General features: G+C 48.4%; 1 protein-coding gene across 2 annotated transcripts in view; it reads left to right on the top strand.

Annotated features, from left to right (window-relative positions):
- LOC122203308 (transmembrane protein 132B) overlaps nucleotides 1–24,187 on the top strand; it is a 326,990-nt gene that overhangs the window by 104,082 nt on the left and 198,721 nt on the right. For both annotated transcript variants that reach the window (XM_042910001.1, XM_042910000.1), the window contains exon 2: nucleotides 4,613–5,504. In XM_042910001.1, coding sequence (XP_042765935.1) covers nucleotides 4,613–5,504 — 892 coding nt within the window. The remainder of the gene's footprint in view (nucleotides 1–4,612; nucleotides 5,505–24,187) is intronic.

Below are 24,187 nucleotides of genomic sequence, written 5' to 3'. Positions count from 1 at the left end.
GGCCACAATAAACAAGGGAGGAGGCACGGCTTTACATCTCCTGCGAATCAGTTCTTGAGAGGTATAAATTAATTGGCACAAATGATTAAAAAACCACAACAATCCACAATGAAAACAGAGCCTATTAAAACCTACATATATTTTTAACTTCCCGTTCCACGCGTGTAAATAAGCCAGAATTTAAACCTTGCCTTGGGCTTCCCCTACATTTTATAAGAAGGTAAAATTTGGACTTACCTCTTGCTTCCTGAATCTGGTCGGCCGGGTGCCCACTTGGCTCCGCTGAAGGGGACCGTCATGCTGCGCAAGGCAGATGTTCCCTTTTTGCCCATTATTTCATGGTCAGGTTCACCTAGAATTTAAATTCCTGGTTTGGAGACGGGAAATAAACCAACAAGACACTAATTTAAATTTCATATGAAATGGCGCTTCTGCACGGCTTGACGTTGTCGAAATATAAATTGCCCCTTGGTGGTGGCAACAGCTAAAACTTTCCTTACGATGAGGCTAATTCTTGAAAGTCAGTTCCCGCCTCCCCCTTCTGTGTTCCATCCAAATCCTACCCAGTCCCACAGGACACGTTTGGGAGGACGCGGAGGTCTGTAGCATGAAAGTCAACATATGGTGTGTGTGTTTACGTGTGTATGCGTGTATGTTCTATGTGATACATATTATGTATTATAATACATATTACATTTTAAGCAGGTTTGGGATAATTTAAGTAGAGTTTGGATGTCTGCTTTTTCACTCAACACAGCGTAAGCATTATCTCGCGACGCTCCACGCTCGTTGAAATCGTGGTGCTTAATGTCACACACACAGTATGGCTTTCAACATTTGCTTAGTTGTGTCCCTCATGATGGGTTTTTACTTTGCTTGCAGTATGTTGCCGTGACAAGTCTTGCTTGTGACAAACCTACTTGCCACGTTGATCTCCTTTCTGATTTCTGGATTATCTCCCCAGCACGGTTGCTAGGTGGGGAATTACTGGGATGGGTCTTTCTTTCTTTCTTTCTTTCTTTCTTTCTTTCTTTCTTTCTTTCTTTCTTTCTTTCTCTCTTTCTTTCTCTCTTTCTCTCTTTCTCTCTTTCTCTCTTTCTCTCTTTCTTTCTTTCTTAGACAGAGAGTGAGTGGGACAGTGGCAGAGAGAGAGGGAGACAGAAGATCTGAAGCAGGCTCTGTGCTGACAGCAATAAGCCCGACGCAGGGCTCGAACTCATGGACGGTGAGATCACGACCTGAGCTGAAGTCAGATGCTCAACTTACTGAGCCACCCAGGCGCCCCTGGGATGGGTATTTCTAAGGGTGTTAACACTCAGTTTCCTAATTGTCTCATATACATTGGCTGTGCCTGCCTCCAGACTTTGCCAGCTCCTTGGGGCAGAAATCACATCTGTCTTGTCCCTGTGATGGCCCTACACGCCACAGTGCTGGAACTATGACAAATGACTAGTAAGTATAGTTTGATAGATAATCAGAGGAGTAGATGGGTAATAACTGCTTCTCCAGTAATTAATGTGACACGGCACTGGCCATATTGATGGCACTTGAAAAGACCTACCTTCCTTCCTTCCTTCCTTCCTTCCTTCCTCCCTCCCTCCCTCCCTCCCTCCCTCCCTCCCTCCCTCCCTTCCTCCCTTCCTTCCTTCCTTCCTTTCCTGAGATAGCATTGACATATAAAAAGTGTATGTATTTAAGGTGTACAATTTGATGTTTTGATATAAGTACTCATGTATATATAATCACCACAAACAAGCTAATTAACACATACATTACCTCTACCGAGCTACTGTGTGCGTGTTTCGATTTGATTTAAAATCTGTGCTCTTAGCAAATTACAACGTACGATACAGGATTGTTAACTGTGTCACACGCTCGACGTTAGATCTCCAGAGATTATTCATCTTGGACGGTTGAAAATTTGACTCCCACCCCCCACCTCATGCCCCCAACCCCAGCCCCTGGCAATCACCACTGGAACTCTGCTTCCATAACTCTGACTATTTTAGGTACACAAGCAAGTGAGATCGCACAGTATTTTGTGGAGAACTGGCTTTCTGAACACCTTCTTGGGGAAATGATGCATCAGCCCCTACGTGGTTGTATCTTTTCCCTAATCTCCTCATTATAATTTTGTCATCCTCTGGGCCAGGAAGGCTCACCAAGGACAGCCCTGAAAAGGCACCCCCAGTGAAATCAATAGAAAAGTCTATTTTGCAGGGGCACCTGGGTGGCTCAGTCAGTTAAGTGTCCGACTCTTGATTTCGGCTCAGGTCATGATCTCACGGTCGGTGAGATCGAGCCCTGTGTCCGCTCTGCGCTGACAGCATGGAGGCTGCTTGGGATCCTCTCTCTCTCTGTCTCCCTCTGCCCCTCCCCTGCTTACACACATGCTCGCATGCTCTCCGTCTCAAAAATAAATAAACTGTAAAAAAAATAAAAAGAAAAGTGTATTTTGCAGAATTCGTAATGGTTGCAGAAAACAATGTTACCAGGAGTCAGAGTGTATGGAGTGGTATTTGTTTGCCTTTTGTCAACCAGGGAGGCTACGCTAAACCCGCCCACCAGGTTGCATTTCTTGCCCTGGCTTTAGGGCTGGAGATTTATTTCAGGGCAGGCGAGAAGCCCTGTTTGTTCTTGGCTTGATTTGCCAATCCTGGTTCCTGGTGGACTCTCCTTATTTATTTATTATTAAAAACATGTTTAATGTTTTTATTTATTTTTGAGAGAGAGAGAGAGAGCGAGCATGAGTGGGAGAGGGGCAGAGAGAGAGAAGAGAGAGAGAGAGAGAGACAGACTCCAAAGCAGGATCCAGGCTCTGAGCTGTCAGCACGGATCTCACGATCCGTGAGATCATGGCCTGAGCTGAAGTCGGACGCTTAACCAACTGAGCCACCCAGGTGCCCCTACTGGTGGACTCTCCTTAGTTTGAAAAAAGCTTGTTGGGTCCGTGTTTTCCCATTTGAAAGTAACATACACACATGCCTATAGGGATACATACACACATACACAGGCTTATGTATATGTATATATTTTAATTAACAAAATAATACACAGTTGTCACAAATTTAAAGAAAGTAGATGGTAAAAGGTGAAACCTTTTCTCTTTGGTTCTGTGGACACACAAACATAAATATACTAAATACATGTGTATATATACATAGGGAATCTTGAAATAATACCCAAGTAGGATCATATATGATACATTTGTAATTTTTTATACTTATTGGTACATGGTGGACATTTCCCCAAGTATGTTTATGTAGCTCTAGCTCATTTTTCTTAGAGCTGCCTGTTATCCACTGTAAAAATGTGCAGTTTAGGGGCGCCTGGGTGGCTCAGTCGGTTGAGCGTCTGACCTCGGCTCGGGTCACGATCTCACGGTTTGTGGGTTCGAGCCCCACGTCGGGCTCTGTGCTGACGGCTCGGAGCCTGGAGCCTGTTTCAGATACTGTGTCTCCCTCTCTCTCTGCCCCTCCCCTGCTCACACTCTGTCTCTGTGTGGCAAAAATTTAAAAAAATTAAAAATGTGCAGTTTATGTCATTCTCTGTGAATAAATCCTTAGAATGGTTTCATTGAACAGGTAGTGGTAATAGTAACAGTAACAGGCAAAGACTGGCTGGTGTTTATGGGGGTCAGCACGGTCCTGAGCACTTCATGTTTACCGACTCATTAATTCCTACAGTAACCCAGTAGGGTAGGACTTCTGTTTACCTCCTACTTTATATGAGGACATTTGAGGCACAGAGAGGCTAAAGTCACTTGCTCAGGTCCATCAGTCAGGACGTGGCGGCTTCAGGATTCACATCCAGGCCCCTGGTCCCAGCACACACGCTCCTCAGTTTGTCCGCAAAGTGAAACTGCAGCCAACATCCTTGTAGATAAATCAGCGTCTGTGCATTCTCCCTGGTATTTCGCGAGGAGAGCTTTCTAGAAGCGGGAGTGCTGAGCCATAGCTTCGCCCTCGTTTCAGTAAGAGTCACGGAGATGTCGGGGCGCCTGGGTGGGGGCTCAGTCGGTTAAGCATCTGACTATTTTGGCTCAGGTCGTGGTCTCACGGTTCGTGAGTTCGAGCCCCGCGTCGGGCTCTGCGCTGACAGCGTGTGGAGCCTGCTCGGAATTCTCTCTCTCTCCCTCCCCCCGTCTCAAAAATAAATAAATAAACACTAAAGACTCCCCTTAAAAAAAGAATCATGGAGATGTCGGAATGTCCGGCGCGTCTGGGAGGGATGGGCAGAAGCGTAAGTATCCGAAGGACGCAGCAGGTGGAGGTGCCACACGATGGCACGTGGGCTCGGGTGGGCATCACGGGTGTGCAGCCTCCTGTCTGTGGGGTGACCCCACAGAGAGGTCCTGTGAGCCCGCAGGCTGTCGGGTCGGTGGCAAATGGGCTCCTTCCCGCTCAACACCGGCTGCTTTGGGGGAGTCCCCGAAGAGCCGTATGCTGGGGCCCCGCGTGGCCGGGGGGTGGCGTGGCCAGGGGGCGGCGTGGCCGGGGGGCGGCGTGGCCAGGGGGCGGCGTGGCCGGGGGGCGGCGTGGCCGGGGGCAGACCGTGCCCCTCACGCTGGGGCCCGGCCTTCATTCTTCCTCTGCTTTCCTCTCCCGCACAGAGACCGAGAGCCGAGGGATCGTGGACAGCCTGCAGAGGTTCTCCTCGCTCCCTGCCTACCTGCCCACGAGCCTGCGCATCGCTGACGCGGAGGAAGCCTTCTTCCTTAAAGAGGCCAACCAGGACGTCACGAGGAACTCCAGTCTGCAGGCCCGGGTGGAGTCACTGTTCATCTACCGGGCCCGGAGCCCCCCCACCGTCAACGCCAGCTATGGCCCGTTTTCAGCGGAGAAGCCCATCCCCCAGGACCTGTTGTTGACCTCCACGTCCTTCGGAAACACGGAGAAGTTTCCCTTCAACTGGAAGCTGAAATCTCACATCCTCGACAGCTCCGTCTACTCCAACAGGCCCAAGGTGCAGACGCTGTTCTACGTGACTGGGACGCACTGGGATGACAGCGACCCCGAGGAAGACCTCCCGTGCGTCAAGATGTTCGCCTTCCCCGAGGCCAGAGAGGTGGCGGCCAGCTGCCGGCTGCGAGGGGACCCGGGGCTGTGTGTGGCCGAGCTGGAGCTGCTTCCCGAGTGGTTCAGCTCCGGGCTGGACCTGGAGCCCGAGGAGGAGATCCCTGCCCTGCTGGGCGGCACCGCCATGGACCTCTTCTTCTCGCTCTACCCGGCCGACCAGGCCGGCCAGTGCCTGCTGGAGGAGGACGGCAGGTGGGAGAACAACATCCACTCCGGCCAGGACGGCCCCCGGCAGGCGTCTCCGGCCCGGGAGAGGATCGGGAGTGTGGTGGTCTACCCGACTCAGGACGACCTCAAGTGGTCCCTGGTGAGCCTGGACGAGAACGTCGTCGTCTCGGTGCCCCTGAACCTCGTCCGGGAAGGGGACACGGCCACCTTTTTGGTCTCCCTGACCAGTGGCTCTGTGGCAGACCACTTCACTCTCAGGTAAGCGGCCGGGCCGGGTCGGGCGGGGTAGAGTCAGCTTGCGGTCAATGAACTGTCCGTTAGTAATGGGGTGTTGGTCGTCCGCTGAGTGCCCAGGATAGCGAGGAGACTGACGGACACGGGATGGGGACCCACGCAAGATGACAGAGTAAAGCAGGATGTTTGGGGGTGGGCCCCGGGCACCTGCATTTTCCATAAGCTCCCTGGGTTATTCTGCTGTGAAGCCAGGAATAAAAACAGGTGCTCTGAGAGCAGCATTTTAGGCTGGGAGCTAAGCTGTCACATGATACTGTGAACCTGTCACTGCCGGCCTTGACTTGGCAGACAGAACCCTGTCTTTGCTGCCCATAAGGGGAAACTTTGCAGATGAATTCCACCTTCTGACTACGCGACCGAGCTTTCTGAGATAGCGTCCCCGACCTCTCAGGCTTTCGTCGGTAAAGAATCCTTTGGTCAAGCAAACCAGCAGTCTCTGTACGATGAAGACGCGGTTTTGGGGTTGCAAAAAGTGGGGAGCTTCTCTGTGCCGGGGGGCAAACCTGTCTTCAGCTTGTTTTGCTCACGAAGCTTCGTGGGATACCGGTCGGATCTGTGGCTCCGTCCTGGGGCGAGCCTTCTAGCTTCTCTGGGCTTCTGTTTCCTCATCCGTAAGGTCGGGATACTGACGGGCCGCGTCTCTCGGGGTTGCCGTGGGGGTTGATCAGGTTAGTGAGGCTCTTGGCACAGTGCCTGGTCTCAACACCGGAGGCTAGCCTGTGGTTATCCCCTAGTGCTCGGAGGCCAGGGGGCTGCCCAGCAAGGCTTGCTTTGTTTGGTTGCAGGCGAGACGTGGGAATGAATCGTTAATGGCGCACCGCAGTCCTTCTGATTCTGATGGAGGCCGATGTGCCAGACCACACCTGTTGGGGAGTGTGTTCGTTCGAGCCGAAAGGATCCCGAGGCTCTGGCGGATCCCAAGAGGGGTTTTAACCTCCTGCAGGAAGCAAGGTTCCTATTTGGAGCCGCTTGAGTTAGTCTTGGTGGCAACGAGTCAGAACTTAGCTTGGACCCAGTCCTGTGCCAGTCACTCCAGTGGTGGGGCTGGCGTGGTCTAAAGCCCGGCTCTGGCTCTACAGAGATTCCTTTAGCTTCAGATGCTTGCGATAGACCCAGGAGGGCAGGGGTCTGGCTTCTGCACTCATACCACAGAACGCGCGCCTCCTGTCCGGGCAGACATCACTAATCGACCGCAGCTCTTCAGCACTCCCTCTGCCGTGGCAGACAGTGTTAATGGACTGCAGCGTTGAGCCCAGGAGTCCCTGCAGCCCCTACCAGTCCCTGCGAAGGTGGAGTGGTTGACATTTAACTTATTTGCCCTCCTTGGTGTAGAGAGAACATTGTTGGGTGGGGAGTTTGAGGAAAGGGAGAGCTGATGGTCTGGTGGCCAGGGGAGCCTGGTTGGGAAGGCATTTCAGGCCAGGGAAATGACATAAATGATGGGGGACGGAGAACGGTCTGGGCCACATTCGAGGTTGTTGACACGCACAGACTCACGGAATTCTGCCAACAAACACCTCAAGGAGACGAGTACTACCATTATCGCCATTTTTCCTGAGGCACAGAGAGGTTAAGGAGCTTGCCCGAGGTCGCACAGCCAGAGAGTGTTGGGTGTGCAGTGGCGGCTCTGGAAGGCCCTGGGGGCCCTTCATTCCCTCACAGCACCCCCTCCCCGCCTGGCAGACAGGACGGGCAGCGGGCGCACCCGGGCTATGCAGCCCACCAGCCATCCCAGAGCTGAGGGTTAACTTAGGGAGGCGGAGGCCGATGCGGCTGGAAGAGGACCCCACGTGGAGAGTGCAGGGGGCCCCGAAGCGTCATCGTGGCGGTGAGCAGAAAGCCTTGAGTCTGCTTCCCTCCCGCCGAAGTCGATTGGAGCGCTGAAGTGGGTTCTCACAGGGACTTTGCCTTGGGAGGTGGAGCGCGAACTGTGGGTGTGGAAAGAGACTTGGAGAGTTTTGGGGTTACCTGCTGAAGTCATGAGTTGGGCGAGCACTGGGTTTCAGGCACGGGTCTGCATTTGTGAGCCAGGAACCCCCGTTTGAAACACTCTTCTGGGCCGTCCTCCCTGTCCCGATGGGGACCAATCTCCATCCGTTGAACCGTTCTGGGTCAGCATCGAGTCTCTTGTCATCCTCTGTCCCTACAGAGGACTGTTCTTTTTTAAAACAAATTTTTAAAAAATGTTTATTTATTTCTGAGACAGAGAGAGACAGAGTGTGAGCAGGGGATGGTCAGAGAGAGAGGGAGACACGGAATCCGAAGCGGGCTCCAGGCTCCGAGCTGTCGGCACAGAGCCCGACGCGGGGCTCGAACTCACAGACCGTGAGATCACGACCTGACCCAAAGTCGGTCGCTCGACCGACTGAGTCCCCCAGGCGCCCCAGGACTGTTCTTTATTATGCTCTGTTTCGTGGCCGGAGACACAAGGCGCTGAAATTGTGCCTCATCCAACTGAGAACAAACGAGTCAGAGCTTCCTATGCCAAGGGAGCCAGTCACCATCACCTGTGTCTGGAGGAGACTCCGGGGTGGGCGGGAGTCGGGGGGCTCCTGGTGGAAGCCAGGCAAGGCTTGGGTCTGCTCGGGTCGGAGGCTGCCGGTGTGGGGAGGCTGGAGGTTGGTTCACGAGAAGTGAGGATCCTCTATGGTGGCTTTTTCTGCTCGGCCCAGAGCTAGAAGCAGAGGCAATAACAAGGGAAGCCAGCAGCCACACCCCGAGTTCAGACCTTTCTGGGCTGGCGACTGACTGCAGAGGCTGTGTGGTCCGGCCTTTGGTCCTGGTCGCTGCAAGGTGGCGGGTCAGAGTTTTGTTACTGTACTTGGCCCATTCGTATATTCCATCTCTCAGAATAAAACACTGTTTTTAGGCCTGGGGAAACGTGTTATTTCCCAGCATAACCGATTGTCTGTTCTAATCGTGTCTTTTATGAATGAAATGTGACATATTTCACCCTGGCTCGGATGAGGCCTTGGATCAGAGCAGGAGCGTGCGAAAGATTTGCCGAGATCTAAGTGCGGAGCCGGAGACGCATGGAAGGGGGCGGGGCAGATGTGCGCGTCTTCACTCGTCACGTTGCTGTGCTTCCGACGGCACGTTGTGTCGGGGCCAGTTTGAACAACGCTCGAGTCGATTAATCTCTAATACCGAAATAGCTTCTGTTAAACATTAGTATCTGAATCTGGCCATGCCTTGCAAAGCCTTTCAGCAAAGGGGTAGTAAAGTGGTTGGGAGGGGCCGGGGGCTGCCGGGGAGGCAGTGCTAGGCCGGGCTCAGGTAGGTCTTTGTTACACTTCCAAGAAAGGTTGAGATGCCCCGAAATCTTCCCCGCTCCAAATATAATGTCCCCGAGAGACCCCGGAGAATTTATGCCTGATTTATTAAAACAGCCCTTTCTCAGCTCCCACAGAGAGCCCCTTGGGCCGACCTCCCGTCCCATTAAGCGGTGGTTAAGATCACGGGCTCTGGAGCCAGGCTGCCCGTGTTTGAATCCTGCCTCTGCCACGTTCCAGCTGTGTGACCTTGGGCAGGTTGCTTAATCTCTCTGTGCCATAGTTTTCCCTTCTACACATGGGGACAGCATATGCCTTGAGTGACTATGAAGTGTCATCTTTGTGCTCAGACAGGTTCTTCCATCATCGTCTGGTTGCTGAGGCCAAACCCCTCAATACTGTGATTGGCTTTTCTCATTCTCTGACACTCTACGTATGAGTGACAGCAGACCGTGGGGTGCTTCCTTGCACATATCCGGAATCAAACTTCCTCCATCGCTGTGACCCAGGTGCTAGCCAGGGTCCTCTCTTGGCTGGACCCCTACAATAGCCTGCCTGCCTCCTCCCTTGTCCCCTCAAGTCTCTTCTTGTGCAAAAGCCAGAGTCCTTCCACCGGCCTACAGGCCCTGTATGATCTGGCCTCATCATCTTCTTGAGCTCATCTGCTATGACTCTCGCCCTCACTCTGTCAGCAACAGCCACCAGTGTTCTCAAGGACCCAGCCCCCTCCCAATTTAACACTCGACCCCTGTCCCACTACCCCCTGCCCTGCGCTGATTTCTGACACATCACTTGACGTGTCGGTGACCTAACATATCATTATTAATGGTTCACCTCTTCTGGCTAGAATGTGAGGTCTATGAGGCAGGGACTTTGATCTCCTTTGATGTGTCCTAAGGATCTAGAACAGTGTCTGGTACATACTAAGTGCTCAGCAAACATTTGTTGGATGAATAAATGAATTTGGAGGTATTGCAAAGCACTGTTCTTGGACATAGGGTGTGAATTGTCAGGACTGTATGAATTCATGATGTAAATAAATAACAGCTTCCTAGCTATTGAAGGCTTCCGCTTTGAGGCTCCAAGTCTGGCAAGAGAGTCCTCTTGGCCATAACGTGAGAAACGATTCACCATTTCTAATCAGACATGGTCTGTCAGTAATCACTGAACTTCCGTAATTCACACATCACGTTTGGCATCTTTTTGTCACGTTACGTGCCACCGTGTTTCTCCTTCGTAAGTCAGGTCATATCCATGTGCCTTCTTGTACTTTTTATTTATTTTTTTCTTTGAATTAAAAATACTTAAAAAACATACATATATTTAAAAAGGAAAGCTAACATTTGGCACCGTAAATAGAACCCAATATAACTTGTTCCTGTGAAAGGGTGTTATAAAAATAAATTTCAGGAACAACAACAAAACACTACTAAGTTCTCAGTACGTATCCTCAACCCGCAGAAAACTGTGAACTTGCAGCCTGGCCTCTATTTGAATATATATTTTTTTAACATTTATTTTTGAGAGAGAGAGTGCGAGCAGGGGAGGAACAGACAGAGAGGGAAACACAGAATCGGAAGCAGGCTCCGGGCTCCGAGCTGTCAGCACAGAGCCCGACGTGGGGCTCGAACTCACAGACTGTGAGATCATGAGCTGAGCCGAAGTCGGATGCTCAACCGACTGAGCCACCCAGGAGCCCCCAACCTGGTCTCTATTTACAAGGGGGTTGAGCATGTGCTGTAGGGAATTGAGTTCACACTCCCAAGTTCAAGTTCACATTCTCAATGGAGGAGGACAGTAAAGAAGCAAGTGAGCAAAATTATACATGACTGGAACCCATGCTAAGTGCCGTGATGGAAACAAGCAGAACACAGCATATTTACATTTTATTTCATTTATTTTTAAAACATTTTGTTTTGGAAGAACTTTAGACTTAGGGAAAAGTTTCAAAAGCTCCAGTGTCTCCTAAGGCTGACATTGCACATAAACACAGTGTGAGTATCAAAGCTATAGGAGATGAAATCTTGGAAGAAACAAACAAACAAAAAGTGGGAAATTAACGTGGGTGTAAATTATTAACCAACCTACAGGCATTATTAAAAACTTCCAGGGCGCCTGGGTGGCTCAGTCGGTTAAGCGTTGGACTCTTGGTTTCAGCTCAGGTCCTGATCTCCCAGTTTTATGAGTTTGAGCCCTATGTCAGGATCTGTGCAGAGCTTGCTTGAGATTCTCTCTCCTTCTTCTCTGCTGCTCCCCCACTCATGCTTTCCTCTCTCAAAAAAACAAAAGTAAATAGGGGCGCCTGGGTGGCTCAGTCGGTTGAGCATCCGACTTTGGCTCAGGTCATGAACTCACAGTTCGTGGGTTCGAGCCCCACGTCAGGCTCTGTGCTGACGGCTCGGAGCCTGGAGCTGCTTTGGATTCTGTGTCTCCCTCTCTCTCTGTTCCTCCCCTACTTGTGCTCTGTGTCTCTCTCTCTCAAAAATAAATAGATTAAAAAAAATAAGCTTAAAAAATCGTAAAAAAAAAAAAACCAAACAACTTTCAGTTGTTCCCATAATGCCCTTTTTCTGCCCCAGGGTCTAGTTCAGGGTCCCACATTGCATCAAGATGTCCTGTCACCTTAGTCTGCCGAATTCTGTTCCCTAGTCTTTTGTTTCTCTTTCATGACCTTCACAGTTTTGAGGCATGCCGGCCAGTTATTTTTGAGAATATTTCTCAGCTTGAGTTTATCTGAGGCTTTCTCCTGATTAGGTCAAGGATGTGCATATTGGGCGGAAAGCCAACGAGGGGCTGTGTCCTCAGTGCGTCATACAAGAGGTAGGTGATGTTGTCTGTGTCTTATCACCGGTGATGTTGACCTTGGTTACTTAGCTCTCCACAGCAAATTTGTTTTCCCACTCTTTGTAATTAGGAATAAAAACATCTGGGAAGATACTTGGAGACTATGCAAATATCCTTCTTCACATTATACTTTGGCTCATGAATTTCGGCATCTATCAGTGATTCTTGCCTAGAATGTGGCAATTTTGGTAAAAATTTATTTACTTATTCATCTGTTTTATCAGTAAGCTCTACACCCAACGTGGGGCTTGAACTCATAGAGTCACATGTTCTACTGACTGAGCCAGCCAGGAGCCCCTAATGTGGTAATTTTTAAAGAAATCAATTCGAAATGAATATTATAGAACAGTCTTGGTTCTTCCTGATCACGTCTTATTTGAATGTACATAAAGAAGTGAGCCGATAAGCAACTCGTTAAGACTTTGTCTGCTGGGTTCTGGAACTAAGAAAGAAGATTGTCTGTGCCCTCAGGGGCTCTAGAAGGCTTTGAGGGGACTGAACGTTCTTGACTCGAAGCATCACCTAGAAATGCAATAAGCCCCTGAGGAAGCTGTGCGGACAGGGAGTGAAGCCAGAGAAGGGAGATCAGTGCAGTCCGCAGGAGTTAACCAAGGCAGGCTTCCCAGAGGAGGAGCCTACGGAGGATGGGTAGCTTTTGACTAATGAAAGGAAAACAGGAGGATGTACATGGATGGGGCAATATGACCAAAGAGTGTGGTGTTCCCAGGACACTCTTGGGAGGCACGTTTTCCGAGTGGTTAGAGTTAGTGAGGCTTGTGGTCAGACCTGAGCTCCTCCTTACTGACTCTGCGACCTTGTGCAAGTTACTGCACGTCTCTGAGCCTTCCCTTTCTGTCTTGCGTAATAAGACTAGTCATAGCACCTGTCTTTCAGGAAGGCTGCGAAGAGGAAACAAGGTCACGCAGGAAGGCACTTGGCCGTGATTTTGCCGTGATGTTTGGTGCCACTGTCGGCAGCATCTGAGTGGATTCTGGATGCTTCCTCCAGTACCCGCTGCGGGGGACCCGATACTCACCACAGCTACCGAATGAGCGCCTGTCACGTTCCAGGCTCCCCATTAGACTCTATGAGTACTATCTCCTATCATCCTCAGGACAGCTCTGGAACTTACCTGTGTCCACTACTTAGAGATAAGGAACGGGCTCCGAAGCACTTGGTCACTTGCCCGAGGGTCGCAGGGCCAGAAGGGGACAGAGCCAGGACTCCAGCCAGGTCTGCCCGCTTCAGAGCCCATACCTGTCTCATGGTCCCCCGTTTCGGATGTTAATAATCTCAGCGCTTACTTTCACGCTTAAAAAAAACCCAGCAACCTGTTTGGTGAACGTGACTCAGGTGCGCCACAAATCCGGGCTTTATTAATTTCCTCCCCAAGGAAAACTCCGATGTCCCAGACACAGGAGCTCTGACACCTGCGGTCTTGAAGCCCAGATCAAGTCTAGAGCTTAGGGCTGAGATTTCGGCAGAGCTTAGGAAGGAGGCAGGTGATCATTTCCCAAACAAACCGTGACTTGCTCAGCATGTTTGACTAGCCCCGCTGAGTTTAGTCAGCCTGTTTCCATTACTTAGTACATGGCTCGTGGCCCCACCTCTGCCTTGTTTTCCCTCCCAAGTGCGCTGGAGTCTGGGAGTTCTGACGGAGGCTGGCAGGAACGAGTGTCAACGTCAGAGGCTTGAGGATTCTAACTACAAAAGGGGATTTCGATTTGCGCAGAGAGCTTTAGACCAGGTCGCAATTTTGGAAAATTGGAGTATACCCAGATCATAGTGGTGCCTGAAAATGTAGTGAATGATGAGCCGGGCCAAGCCACGCTTTGATGTTTTGGGTTTTTTTAAATGTTTATTTTTATTTTTGAGAGAGAGTGAGGTGAGGGGTGGGGGCAGAGAGAGGGAGGGAGAAAGACACAGAACTTGAAGCAGGCTCCAGGCTCTGAGCCGTCAGCACAGAGCCTGACGTGGGGCTCGAACCCACGAACCACGAGATCATGACCTGAGCTGAAATCAGATGCTGAACCGACTGAGCCACCCAGGCGCCCCTTGAACTTTATTAATGTTTATTTTGTTTTTGAGAGAGAGAGAGAGAGAGAGAGAGAGAGTGAGAGAGCAGAGAAGGGGACAGAGAGGGAGAGGGAGACAGAATTGAAGCAGCTCCAGACTCTGAGCTGTCAGCACAGAGCTCGACGCGGGCTCCAAACCCATGAACCGGCAGATAATGACCTGAGCTGAAGTCTGACACTCAACTGACTGAGCCACCCAGGCGCTCCCGATACTTATCACTGATCCTGGAAGTTGTGCTGGGAGGTTGACATGATTATCTTCAGGATATTCTCTTGCCCGTGGGCATAGTGGGGCAGCAACAGTTGCCATGTGGGCATAGTGGGGCAGCAGCAGTTGCCATGGGTGTTCCTTGTGCCAGGTTTTTGTCTACAAGTGGCTGGGATGTGACTGTGCCTGACCTTGTCACTCAGACTCATGACGCTCTTTCCTCTCCCTCCTTAGGGTTGCCTTGTCCCGGGCACCAGCTCCCTGATCGTAATGTTTGCAAGGCATTACATCCCCCCACTACATCCCCCCATTACATCCAGTATATCGCTGGATGATTGTTTCTGCATGTGTGTGTGCACATGCACGTAGGTGCGTGTGTGTGTGAAGGTGCATGTGTCTCTCCTCTGGTTTGGTTTGACCAGTGGTGGGCCTTGGCCAGAGACTGGGCAGTGCAAAGAGAGAAGGGGCAGGACAGCTGGTCTCCCTCATCCCGTCCTGCGGAGCCTCGGAAAGATATATGACGTCCTCAAGGCCCTGAAGCCACGAAGTCAGGATCTGAACCCAGGCCTTTCCATTCCCAGAATCTGAGTGCTTTGCTACCATTCTCTGCTCAGAGAGGCCACATCTTGATACGGTTTTGCTGAAGCATCCATCAGACAGAATGGATAAATAACTAAGCTAAATATATATACAATGACTTCTTGTCCCAGTTGTTGGATAAGTCTCTAAATTCTAAGTTGAAGGGGAAGAGGAGAGCAAATTATCAACTCATACCTACAGCAGGATGCAGTTCGGAACATGCGGTACAGTTCTGTTTGCTGTGTGTAAATGCGTTCGTATGTAGTCAGCGGCACAAAACACGCGTGGGCGTCGTGAACACCAGCAGCAAGGGAGCTGGTGTGAACGTACCCAGGGAACTTCAGCTGTGTCTGTGTGTCGTAATTTGTCAAGCATGTTGGTCGGAGTTCTGAGTGTTCATTTGTTCATTTTACCATTCCCCGTGCTCTTTTAGATGTGGGAAATATTTCGTGATTGTAGTTTCCCCAGCATTTTATTGTCAAAAATCTCAGACGTAGGGCAAAGTTGAAAGAAATTGATGGGGAGAATCCTGACGCCCACCACGTAGACGCTGCCATGACTATTTTACCACACTTGCCTCCTCACTTACATCTCCATCCATCAATCCATCTTATTTTTGGATGCATTTGGAAGTAAACTGCACATATCCATTCCCTTTCTTCTACGTAGTTCAGCATGCACACCATTAGCTGGGATTCAACATTCACGTGATTCACGTATAGACCAACGTATGGAAAATTGCCATCTTAACAACATGGAATCTTTCAGTCCACGAACATGGCGTATTTCTCCATTTTATTTACGTCTTTAATCGTCTTCAGAAGTACTTTGTAGTTTTTAGGGTATAGGCCTTGCATGTTTTTTATTAACTGTATTCTTTAGTATTTTAGTTTTAAATAATATTATAAATGGGGTTGTTGATCTTTTTTTAAAATTTTTCTAATTTTTCATTGCTGTGTGTACAAATACAGTTGGCTTAAAATTTTTTTTAAACTTTTACTTATTCTTGAGAGACAGAGACAGAACATGAATGAGGGAGGAGCAGAGAGAGGGGGAGACACAGAAACCAAAGCAGGCTCCAGCTCTGAGCTGTAGGCACAGAGCCTGACGTGGGGTTCGAACCCACAAACTGTGAGATCATGACCTGAGCTGAAGTCGGATGCTTAACTGACTGAGCCCTCCATGTACCCCAAATACAATTGGCTTTTATGTTGTGTCCTGCAGCCCTACCAAATTCACTTATCTTTGTCTTTGTCCTTAAAGTGTGTCTCTTGTAGACAGTATATAGTTGTGTCTTATATTTTTATCTACTTTGGCCGTGTCTCTTTTGGTTAGAGAGATTATTCCATTGATATTTAGTGTAATTACTGATGTGGTTAGACTTAGAGACACCATTTTATTATTTGTTTTCTATTTGCTTTCTCTGTTTGTTATTTCTCTGTTCTTTCCTTCCTGCCTTTTTTGGGGATGATTTGAATATTGTAAAGAATACAAGTTTAAAATTTCTATAGGCTTTTTAGCTGCACTTTCTGGAATTATAGTCCTAGTGGTTGCTGCAGGGATTGCATTGCATACACTTTTCACATTCTACTTTGGGTCACCACTTCTTGTAAAATGTAGATAGTGGGTCCACTTAACCACCTCTTATGCTAACGTTATTTTATGTAGTTACATTTTAAATGCCCTAGAAGACAATATCATAATTTTTGCTTTAAATGGTTTTATGTATTAAAAGGAAATTAAGAGGAAAAAGCAAAAAACAAAAAACAACAACCCCCCCCCCCCCAAAAAATAGCTTTTTGTATTCATCTAGACTTTTGCCATTTCTGATGCTTTCTTTCCATTCCTTTCTGGGGGTCTATTTTTTCATCTGGTGCCATTTTTTCGCAGCATGAAGGGGTTCTCTTGGCTGTATTTTTGGAGTACATATTTGCTGGCAATTAATTCCCTTTGTTTTCTTTTATCCGAAAATGTTTCTTCTGTCCTCATTCTGGAAGAGTATCTTTGCTATTTATGGAATTCTAGATTGGAAAGGTTTTTTCCCCACTTTTAAAGATGTTTAGCACTTTATTTTTTTAAGTTTATTTATTTATTTTGAGACAGATAGAGAGCATGAGAATAGGGGAGGGGCAGAGAGAGAGGGAGAGAGACAGAATCCCAAGCAGGCTCTGCATTGTGAGTGCAGAGCCCAGTGTGGGGCTTGAACCCACGAACCATGAAATCACGACCTGAGCCGAAACCAAGAGTCGGACGCTTAACCGACTGAGCCACCCAGGTGCCCCAATGTGTTGTTTTTCTTTTTGTTGTTTTGTTTGTTGTCTCTGCCTTTCAACAGTGTGACTATGATGTGCAGAAGCATGGCGTTTTCAAGTTTATCTTGCCTTGGGTTTGTTGTGTCCTTGAATTTGTACATTTATGTCTATCTCCCACCTTTGGGAACTTTTCAACCATTTTACATTAAAAAGTTTTTTTCTGTCTCTTTTCCTCACTCCTTTGCATGTCAATTATAGGATATTATTTAGATCATTTGCTATTAGATAACAGTTCTCTGTGGCTCCCTTCATTTTATCCCCATTTTTATACTTGCTCTTTTCACACTTGGATATCTTCTACTGACTTATCTTCAAGTTCACCGTATCTTTCTTTTTCATCTCTATTTGGCTATTAAGTTTATCCAGTGAAATTTCACTTACAGATATTGTAGTCTTTAGTTCTAGATGTTCAATTTTGTTCTTTTATTATAATTTTTATTTATCTGCTGAGATTTCTTGGCTGTTCATTCACTGAGAGCATGTTTTCTTTTCCATCACCGAGGCCAGTTATAAATTAGTTTTAAAATCCTTTTCCTGTCATTCCAACGTCTAGTGATCCCAGAGTTGGTCTCTGTTGATTGTCTTTTCACTCTTGAATGAGACTTCTTTTTTCAAATCTTCAAATTTTGAGCAATTTTGGATATTAATCTTGGATATTAAGAACGTCATGTCGTCATGACTCTGGGTTTTGTTATTCTCCACTGAGTGCTGTCTCCTTTGTCTCAGCAGACAGTTAATTTGGATGGACTGGACGCGAAAATCTTTTGGGTCACAACTCCAGTCTCGGCATCAACCTTTTGTCTTGAGCTGAGATGTTCTGAGGCTGGTCTGCATATACATTGTTCGGGGTTCAGCCACAGATATTGGCAGGTGTAATTTGGGCGTGCCCTCTCCTGCTCTTACCCTTCCGTGATTCCCTTATCTCTCTTTAGCTGCCTCAGAGACTATAGACTCAGTCCTCTGCTTCCCCCTGCTGCCCCAGCCACCTCCTCCACCCCCATGCAACAAAACAAAACAAAACTCCTGCATCCCTCCCATGGGTGGTGCTTCCTCGGCCTCCCACAAGGATGATTGCACTATCTTTCAGGCTAAATGCAGCAAAAATGGGAGAGTCCTTTCTTAGAGCTGTCCTTCTCTGAGTGTGTGCTCCCCACCATGATCGGCCAGTTTCTCTTCTCTCTCCAGTGTCTTCAGGTAGCTGCTGTTTCCCTTATGCCTCACTTGCTGTCCGCAGGTGAGTGGGGTTTCCTCCGTCCTTCCCAGGAGTACGTGTAGCCTGTTTATATTTCTTGTAATTACTGATAGGACTGGATTTATGTCTGTTCTTCTGCTATTTGCTGTTCATTTGCCTCATCTTTTTTTTTTGTTTTTTTTTTTTTGCCCTTCTATATTCCTTCTTTCTTGATTTCCCTTGAATTAATCAAATATATTTTGTGATTCCATTTTAATTAATCTGTTGTGTTTTCTAAAGCTGTATCTCTGAATTTTAAGTGGTTGTTATAGTGATTTAATATGCATCTTTAACCTTATCACGATGTGATTGGAGTTGACATTTTGCTACTCTGGGTACAATGTATTTACTTCGGAGCAGTGTGGTGTCACCACCCCCCCACCATCCTTTTGTGCTTTTGTCCTACATATTCTATCAATACACGTTGCATTTGGATACTTTGAAGATTCCCGTTATTTTGTAGACGCTCGCTTGGATTTGTCTGCTGCTTCCTCGTAATTAGATTAAGGTTCTGTGTCTTTTGCACGAAGGCCACGGAAACGGTGCTGTGTTCTCACTGCGTCCTGTTATGTGGTGCATGGTTTTAATTCGCCCTGTTGCCAGTGAGCTTACTTTGTTCACCCAATTAAAGTGGTATCTGCCAGTGTTTCCTGCTGTGAATATACTGTTTTGCTCTTTGTAATTAATAAGGATTTTGCGGGGACTTACCGTGACTTTCTAAACATCTCCTTCCTCACCAAGCTTCCAATGTATCACTTGTGAATCTACATTCACACCGGATTATGATTTCCTTTTGTTGAATGGCTTTGCCCCGTGGAGGCAGCAGGGAAAGAGTGCAGGGTGGGCAGGAGTAGACAAACCAGGGTAATTATTTTCCTCTGTGGCTGCACCTTCTGTAGGACACATGCTCTCCTCCCGTTGACCCTGCCAGGATTTTAGCCCCCAGTGATGGCCACGGTCCTGGGATTTTGGGTCACACCGCCCACTGCCTGTATCTCTGTAGCATAGGGGTGGGATTACTTCCTGCTGTTGCTAAAGCATGGGCTGCTTGGCCATTCACTGGTAGGTTTTTACTTTTCTGTCCTGCATAACCAGTTCTCTGTATTAAACCCTCTCTGTTGAGGTACAAAGAGTTGCTTCTGTTTCCCTAGCTGACCCCTCTTGGTATAGAGCAGGGCCATCGTTTCAGTTTGGGGCACTGACTTTGAGGTTGCCTGTGGGACATTTAGATGGAGAGGTGGAAAGGCCAGGTCCAAATGTGGGTCTGAGGCTTAGAATTGAGGTCTTTCCTGGAGACACAAATTTAGGTGTCTCTGGCAGTTTGATCATAACAATGGAAGCCTTGGGAAGGATGAGATTTTCTGAGTGAAAATCATGAGAAGAAGTGACAAGGTGAGCCTTCAGAAGAGCAGCCAGAGAAGGAGCAGGAAAATAGGGGACTGTGACGTCACATAAGCCAAGAGAAGTGACAGAAAACAAAGGGGTGTCAACAGACTTGAATGCTACCTGCAGGTCAGGCAGGAAGGGAAAACGATCCTTTGCATTTTACACTCAGAGGTCACTGGTGACTTTAATGAGATAGTTGATGGATTCGTGTGGATTAAAGCCAGACTGAAGGGATTTGGGGGTACAGTTCTGACTCCAGTTACAATGTGTGGGGTTTTCCCCACACCGAGCAGTTCTGCTTGGCTCATGAGGGTCCCACACTCTGTTGTTTATCACAGTCCTCTTTGCTCCCCACTGCTGCCCCAAAACTGGGTAAAAATTCCGAACCTAATTTCAGTGTGTGTGTGTGTGTGTGTGTGTGTGGCAGGGGGTGTTCCCACCACCGAAAAACAACCCTCTGACACCAGCTGGTATCCTGCAATTCAACTCAGTTCTCACGCTTTCCACCCAGAGAGCATCAGTCAGATCCTACAGGCTAAGGGTTCGTTCCCACAAGACTGTCCCTCCCCTCTCCAGACGTCACCCAAGTGCAGGTGGTCACCTGTGCTCCTCACCGCTTGGATCTAAGCCACAGGTTCCCACAACCCTCTGCATGGATTTGACACATTTGCTAGAGTGGCTCACAGAATTCAGGAAACCAGTTTACTCACTAGATAGCTGGTTGGTTTCAAAAGATATTAAAGGGTACAAATCAACAGCCAGATGAAGAGACACATGGGGCAAGGTCTTGAACAAAGGAGCTTCTGTCCTCATTGAATTTGGGGCCCAGTATGGTGGCCAATACATGTGTTTTGTTCAGCATTCTGGAAGCTCTCCAAACCTTGTACTTTTCGGGTTTTGTGGAGGCCTCATTACACAGGCACGGTTGATTGAATCATTGGCTGTTGATGATTGAACTCAGTCTCCGGATTCTCTTCCCCCCCTGGAGGATGGGGGTAAGACTGAAAGTTACAACCTTCTAGTCACATGGTTGTTTCCCCTGGTAACCAGCCGCCATCGTTAGATGCTTTTCCAAAGTCGTCTTATTAACATGAGCTCAGGTATGTTTGAAAGGAGCTTGTTATGAATTATCAAGATACCTTTATCACTCTCCCCACTTACGAAATTCCAAGTGTTTTAGGAGCTCTGTGCCAGAAATGGGGACAAAGACCAAATACGTATTTCTTTAAAATTTTTTTTAATGTTTATTTATTTTTGAGAGAGAGAGAGAGACAGAGAGAGAGCACGAGCAGGGGAGGGGCAGAGAGAAAGAGGGAGACACAGACTCCAAAGCAGGCTCCAGGCTCCAAGCTGTCAGCACAGAGCCTGACATGGGGCTCGAACCCATGAGCCGTGAGATCATGACCTGAGCTGGTCAGACCCTTCACCAACTGAGCCACCCAGGACCCCCATATGTTTCTTAGTGTAAGTCACAATATCACAGACGGTGAGTGATCTGTAAGGTATATTATTTAGGGATTCAGGTCAGCTCCATGTAGAAACCCCAAAGAACAATGACCTTACCCTCCAGACAGGGATAGATTTGGAGAAAGGCAGGAATGTTTACAAGTAGGTATCAGTGGATGTCAGGGCATCAAAGATTGTCTGATTCTCTTGAGCTTTACCTCATTGTCACAATATGGCTGCCACGGTTGTGGTCATCCTGTCTACATTTCATGGAGAAGGAAGGAAGAAGAGAAGGGGGTGGCAGTCACGTGGTCCTGAGTCTGTCTTTCTTTAAGGAGCCTTCCCAGAAGCATCAACCAACATCTTTTGACTAATACTCAGTGGTCAGAAGCATTCTCATGCTCAAGCCGGTCCAGCATGAGTAGGGAACTGCAGGTGTTTAACTGGGTATGTTGCCAGTTCCCTCGCCCCAAATCAGGGGTCTCTTGACAAGGAAGAAATGGAGGAAGGGTGGGGTCTACCACACATGATGTGATGGATACAGGGAGGGCGGGATCTTCTAGCATCATTCCTAGTGTTTCATTGGGAAGAGGAGGGGAGCGTGGAGAGTAAACTGGGGACCCCCTGGTATCAGGGGGCATTCTTCCCCCTAAAGCTGAGGGAAGCCTGTATGGGTTCTAATGCTGGAGTAACGCCCCAAGTCCTGGTGGTAACGTGGGACCGATTTCCAGGGGCCTGAAGGGACTCTTCAGGGTACCTTGTCAGTTTCCAAGACATAATTGGGCAGCTGTCTTATAGAGTGGTAGAGAATTTTACTTAAAAGGAAACAACAAATAATTACGTGCACAGTAGGTCTGCTCCACGTAATTAATGTAGAGCTGGTTTAACGTGCTCTTTCCGCATTTTGTCGTTGCCTGCCGATGACTTGGGCAGTAAATCGTTTTAGAGAGATTCCAAAGAGCGGTAGACGCGAGCTGTGCTTCCTGATCTTTTCATTCTGACGGGTGGGGTATTGTTTGGTGCCAATTTGACCAGATCTCCAATGAAAGTGCCGCGTCGTGGTCATCTCTCTGTTGGTTCCTTTAAAAGGAAAAATGCACCTCTGCCTCCATCGTGTTAAGGTTGACTACCACTCACTGTCATTTAGATAGATTTCATAAAACCAGGAGGAAGGTAGGGAGTTATGTAATGGTGTAACCTCTAATCTATAATGTTAAGGTTAGATATAATTTTTAATTGCATTTCTTTCTCTCTGGTTGGTCTAAATCTACAGAACTTTCTGTAAGAAATTCAGTACTCATGCCTCTTTGTGCTTGGGGTATTGTATTCAAACTTCTGGTCCAGCGTTTAACCCAGCACATTACAATTAACTGAATTTGTGTCAGTCTCTTTGATTGTGAGCTGCTTAACACAGGGACTGCTGACGTGGCAGTCTGTGTCCCCAGCTAGGACTGTCAGCCTGTTGGAGCTCATGAAGCCTCCCTTGAGTCGAATTAAATTTGAAATCCAGAATAAGAAAACTTGCCAGTTACCTCCAGGGTCCCAAGTAATGATTTTTCCTCACTTACGGCAACATAGTTGCACTTGCTAGTTAACAAATTCCCTCTAAACGGGAAAACCAAGATCTTTCCCAGTACCCGTGCCCTGTTGGGTTTAGCGGAAGGAGCTTTCTGCCTGCCCTTGGAGTTGGGAGGTCAGGATCAGTGTTTGGCGGTGTTTTCCCCCCCGGAGGGAAGGAGTAGAAATGAAGACGTCCATTTTGCGTTGGTCGGGATCGCAGTTGGGGATACTTGACGCACAGTATTTGAAATTCTGGTTGGGTTCAAAGTGGAAAGACAGGTGGAGGTTAAAGGCGCCTCTGTCGTTGCAAATGTGCGGCAACTGACTGTGACCTAAGGGGGCAGGAGAACGCCCGGCCAGAGGCTCGTAAGGTGCTAGTCTGCCTGTCCTGACCCATCTCCCACCACACGCCTCTTTGCTCATCTTGGTTGTTTTCTAGAAACCACCAAGTTCACTCCCATCTCGGGCATTTTCTTTGTCCTTTCTGCTCCCCCATGGTGAGCAGGGCTGGCCCCTCCTCACCATTTCACTTCATCCCTGGAATACCCCGCTTCGCAGAGAGGCCTTCCCGACCACCCCCGAGGGGTCCCCTATGCCAGCCAGCTTCTGTTATCCTCCCGTGTCCTTCATGGCACTCATCAGTCACCACCTGCGATGAACTGAGCTATGGATTCGTTCACTTTATTGTCCGGTTCCCCCACACTCGAATGTCGGCTCAGTGCAGACAGGGACCCGTGTCCCCTGTGCTAAGAATTGTGCCCGTTTTGTTGTTGGAACTCAGTAAATGGGGAACACATACACCTTCACATCTTGGATATGGCAGTTAGCTCATGTGGGTCAATGCCTGTTACAGGCTGAACTGTGTTTCTCTGCTAAATCCATATGTTGAATTCTTAACTGCCCCCTCCCGCTCCAAACAGGGTCTTTATTTATTTGTTTGAAAGTTTATTTACTTACAGAGAGAGAGAGAGAGAGAGAGAGAGAGAGAATCCCAAGCAGGCTCCGAGCTGTCGGCACAGAGCCTAACGTGGGGCTCAAACTCACGAACCGTGAGATCAAGACCTGAGCTGAAACCAAGAGTCAGACACCGACACCCAGGGGCCCCCAAACAGGGTCTTAATTTAAAGGGATAAAACGAGGTCATTGCGTGGGACCTAATCCAGTATGACTGGTGTCTCTCTAAGAAGAGGAGCGGGGGACACAGGCACACGTGGAGGGAAAGAAAACCATGTTAGGACACAGACAGAAGGTGGCAGTTGACAAGCCAAGAGAAGAAGAAACCAACCCTGCGGTCACCTTGATCTCGGACTTCTAGCCTCCAGGGCTGTGAGAAAAGAAATTTCTGCTGTTCAAGCCTCCCAGCCCGTGGCGCTTTATTCTGATAGCTCTAGAACCCGAATGCAGCACTCTGCGATGGAAGGAGTGGAAAAGCCGTGGAAAGGCCTCTGCTACAATCAGCTCATGATTCTCAAGTTTCTCACCTTCCCGAATCCGTGTCCTCTCCTCCCTGAGTCCTTTGTTTTCCATTCTGTTGCAGTTTCAGTGTCAGACTTCCAGGAGCACAGATTTTTTTATCTTTGGAGTGGATTGATTTATTGGGGCCACTGCTTGGCCAGATGTATGATCCCCAAGGATCTTGCTCTGGACGTTGGGTTTGGGGAACACTGTCAGGGAGTGGTTGGCCCAACATCTTACTGAAGTCCTCTCCCTGGAGCTATTTCCTGCATCTGAGAT

Source organism: Panthera leo, chromosome D3, assembly GCF_018350215.1.
Source record: "Panthera leo isolate Ple1 chromosome D3, P.leo_Ple1_pat1.1, whole genome shotgun sequence".
Taxonomy (NCBI): domain Eukaryota; kingdom Metazoa; phylum Chordata; class Mammalia; order Carnivora; family Felidae; genus Panthera; species Panthera leo.
The sequence above is the reverse complement of the archived record's forward strand: the minus strand, read 5'-3'. Positions and strand labels throughout refer to the sequence as shown.